This window comes from Perissodus microlepis, chromosome 15, assembly GCF_051167445.1.
Source record: "Perissodus microlepis isolate ML-2025 ecotype Zambia chromosome 15, ASM5116744v1, whole genome shotgun sequence".
Taxonomy (NCBI): Eukaryota; Metazoa; Chordata; class Actinopteri; order Cichliformes; family Cichlidae; genus Perissodus; species Perissodus microlepis.
The window spans coordinates 27,705,791-27,709,369 of NC_140475.1; the positions used below are offsets into that span (position 1 = coordinate 27,705,791).

At 38.3% G+C, this 3,579-nt stretch overlaps 1 protein-coding gene across 1 annotated transcript; it reads right to left on the reverse strand.

Moving 5' to 3' along the window:
- Window positions 1-317: 317 nt before the first annotated feature.
- Window positions 318-2,619, reverse strand: LOC146372326 (uncharacterized). Its single transcript, XM_084953698.1, has 5 exons — window positions 1,640-2,619; window positions 1,453-1,522; window positions 868-1,042; window positions 558-723; window positions 318-405 (listed from the first exon to the last, which is right to left on the reverse strand). The coding sequence occupies exons 1-4, from the start codon at window positions 2,501-2,503 to the stop codon at window positions 558-560; spliced, it is 1,275 nt and encodes a 424-aa protein (XP_084809824.1). The 5' UTR covers window positions 2,504-2,619; the 3' UTR covers window positions 318-405.
- Window positions 2,620-3,579: the final 960 nt, after the last annotated feature.

Genomic DNA, 3,579 nt, shown 5'->3' on the forward strand with positions numbered 1-3,579 from the left:
ATATTCAATATAAGAACATTTACAAAAAACAATATAATTCAATAAAGTAGTCTCAGAATAGCGAATTAAACCAACATTTATTGTTGATAATTTTTTTTAACAAGAAAAACATTTTTCAACTGAATAAAAACAATGTCAATAACCAAAATAAATAGAAGCGTACATGAAAACTACACAGTCCTTCACCTTTCTGTGTCTGATTTTTTTTAAGGAAAACAGTTTTTCATTCCACTAAAAACAGGACAAACCCACCAGCATGAACATTAAATAAACTATTACAATTGTAAAACAAAAATCATTTACAAAATGTAATAATTATCAGTGGGTCCCAGGAAATAGAATGTGACATGGGATTTAGATTTCCGTTACCAGGATGGTCGGGTTCAGCGTAGTCTTTATCACCACCTGTCAAAGACACATCATCAATATTCATGTTTGCTCAGGTTATTCACTTGTTCACATCTGTCTGAGATCATTCATACTGTTGTATGGATGTGTGTACAGTATGTATATAATTATCAGCTATGTAAAAGATATTATCATCTCTGTATTCTTACCTAGTTGGAAGTCCTCCATTCAAACTCAGAGAGCCGCTGGAGGAAGGTGGTGATCCGAGGGCTGATGCTTGTAACCTTCCTCTTTACGACACGACCTGTCTTGCGGCTTGTACCAAGTTTTGCAGGGCATTTTGTTCCCATGTCTGGATTGATCCTCACAAAGAACCTTTTAACGGAAAAAAGGCTGCTTTAATTTCAAAATTAAAACATACATTACAGCAATCACCTATATGTTTCTGCAACTGTAGTCAAGCTATCACATATATTTCATTCTTAAATGGTGTAAGCTTTAATGGTGTAAAGTATTTACCTCTGTATCATCTCCAGTGTGATGGACGCTGACTCCTGATACTCAAGGTTGAAAACGTAGTATGACGCAAAGAAGACAGCAAGGGTGCTGGCAAAGTCATGCATCTGCTCAGGCTCATAAAATACCTTGCCCTCCAAACTGATCATCCAGTGGCTTGCAGACATGAAATTATTCCCTAAAAACAGACAAGAGTCCAATAAGACAATGTGCTCACCCTTACAAATAAGGTTTCCACAAGAATGCTGGATAGCAGGCCTCACACTGTACAAAAATAGAATCCACACGGTTTGCTGCTATTTCTCTTATTATTTATTATGTAATGAAAATTATGATCAATTACAGGAAAAAACTGCCTAATGTTTTGGCATTTTGGCCTGTGCTGAAATGTTAGGGTGTTTTTTCCTGTTGGTCATTGTGTATAATAAATAATAAGAGAAACAGCAGCAAACTGTGTGTATTCTATTTTTATACAATATAAAACAGACAAACCCCTGTTAAGTAAGTTGTTGTGGGTACAAATACCACAATAATTACATAGATTTTTTTTACAAAAATATTACAAGAGGATTGAAACTATTTACTTACCAAGCGCTATTACCCTTGGTGTGATGGGTAAGGTCATCTCTCTCTCAACAGACATCTTGGTGGAAAAAGCCTTTAAAACACAAAAGGAACTGATTTGAATGATGATACCCAAAATCATTGAAATATTTTTCCTTTGTTTATGTTGACAGTATTGAGAGTGCATGTGTAAAATTTTAAATATAATTACGTCAGCCAAGATGAAGATTGAGTCCTCTTTTTCTTGGAAGTACTTCATCAGAAGAAGGATGGCTGCTGTGGCGATCTGGTTGTGGTTCAGCTTTGCACTGTCGCACTCACGTAGCAGATGTTCAATCTCCTTGTTCCACTGAAGTCTCTGGCTTTGAAAGAAGTTCAAAATTCTCCTTCCTTTCGTAAGAAGGGCTTCACTGAGACGTGTCTCTACCTCAATATCTGTGAGTGTGTGGAAGTGAGTGCAGAGGCCTCTTTTAGTAAAAAGAAATGGCCAATGCTCTTGAACCTCACATAAGGTGGGGGCAGGCCAAGAATTAAGCATGTGCCTCTGGTAAATATAAGTCAAAGACATATAAGTATTTACATCTGTTGTTTCAATTGCTTGAGGACCTGCTGATCTGAAGACAGTTGACATAGTCTGTCTTTTTGTCTCCAAAGTTTCAGTCGTTTCTCCTTCTGGTAGGGTTCTGGGTTGCCAGTTGATGCAACCATAGCTATCAAGTTCAGATCTCCCCCTTTTGATGGCAACATCACCCTCATTGTTTTCCCTGGTAGACCTTTTCCTTGGCTGCCGGATTCTGCTGCTGACATTGTCTCTATTTACATGTTCAACTCTTGTTTTAAGCTGTTTGAGTAGGGAATAATAACCACAGCCTAATTGCTCACCTTCTGCAGTCTTATCTGCAAAGGTAGCGGGATACTTAGATACAATAGCTCTAGCTACCTCCCCACAAGCAGCTCTGTTAGGGTTGGGGCAGTGTACTCGCATTCCTTCTACAACAGTCCTAATCATTATTCTCCTGTCTTCTGGGTGAGCCATTCCACCAGATGCCAAGGCCTGTGAAAGTCTTGTTGGCATCTTCTCCCAGGGAACTGAAAAATTGCTGATCCAGGAGGTGTTGCTTACATTTGGTTGTGTGGAAGGGAGTTGACCTGATGCTTGTGCAGAACAGAGTGAATTACCCTGTAGTGGCACTTGCACAGTTGTTGAGCAGGTGGTTTCAGGTTCCTTTGGGTTGTTTGAAGAGCCAGACTCCACTTGGTCGTCGATATTCACACACACACATAAACACAGCAGAACAATTCCACATTAACTATGTACAGATGGGTTTTTTGGAGTATTTATTGAGTAATACTCTTATATGAGACACAAAAGCAAGAGTGTTGGAGAAATAATACCAATGGCAATGAAAGCTAGTTTTAGTTTTGAAAGCTAGATTTTTTATGAACTATGAATTGAAAAATAAAGTACAATTTCAAAATAACTTTCAAAATAACTAATTTACAACTATTTTTAAGATAGGTCTGCAACCATTTATGACATTAATGCATTCTCACCTTTTCTGAATACTTGAACAAGTCTTCGACTTTGAATTGGTGTCAAGAAAGGCTTGATATCATCAGGCTCAACAAACAGGAGATCTTCTCTGTTTCTGACACCAATAATGTCTGTCAGGTGCTCAATAACTGCCCTCTTTGTCTCTTCATGCAGGTCAGGTAATGCCAGGTTAATTTCATGATGTAGGCTGCCACTGTCCATATCTGCAATGAATTAAGAGGATGATATTGAATGATGCAAAGATACAACGGTTAAACCTGAAGCGATATACACTGGCAGAGGGTAGTAATCAAACAAACTGTCTGCTTGAACACATATGAATCTTTTTTCAGAATTGTGTAGACAGTGAAGTCCAAGGTTGATCAGTATCACAGATTGAAGGATGTCCAAAACAAAGTGTACTTGTTTGTGACTGATGAGGATCACTGAGATTTTTCCAAAGATGTGGCCACATTCATCATGACCCATCGCAACAACAAGCCCTTTGCAATATTTTGTTCCTTTGTAAACTACTGCTGATACCTCTGACGTAGTTTCTTTCATCAAGCCAGCTGTCCTGACAGACTCCTGAATTAGACCATTGTACAACTGCTCAT

Coding starts and splice junctions, on each gene's coding strand:
- LOC146372326 (XM_084953698.1), bottom strand. CDS start 2,503: ATGCCAACAAGACTTTCACAGGCCTTGGCATCTGGTGGAATGGCTCAC. Junction 1,523..1,639: donor CAATCTTCATCTTGGCTGAC/GTAATTATATTT, acceptor TGTGTTTTAAAG/GCTTTTTCCACCAAGATGTC. Junction 1,043..1,452: donor ACCAAGGGTAATAGCGCTTG/GTAAGTAAATAG, acceptor GTCTGTTTTTAG/GGAATAATTTCATGTCTGCA.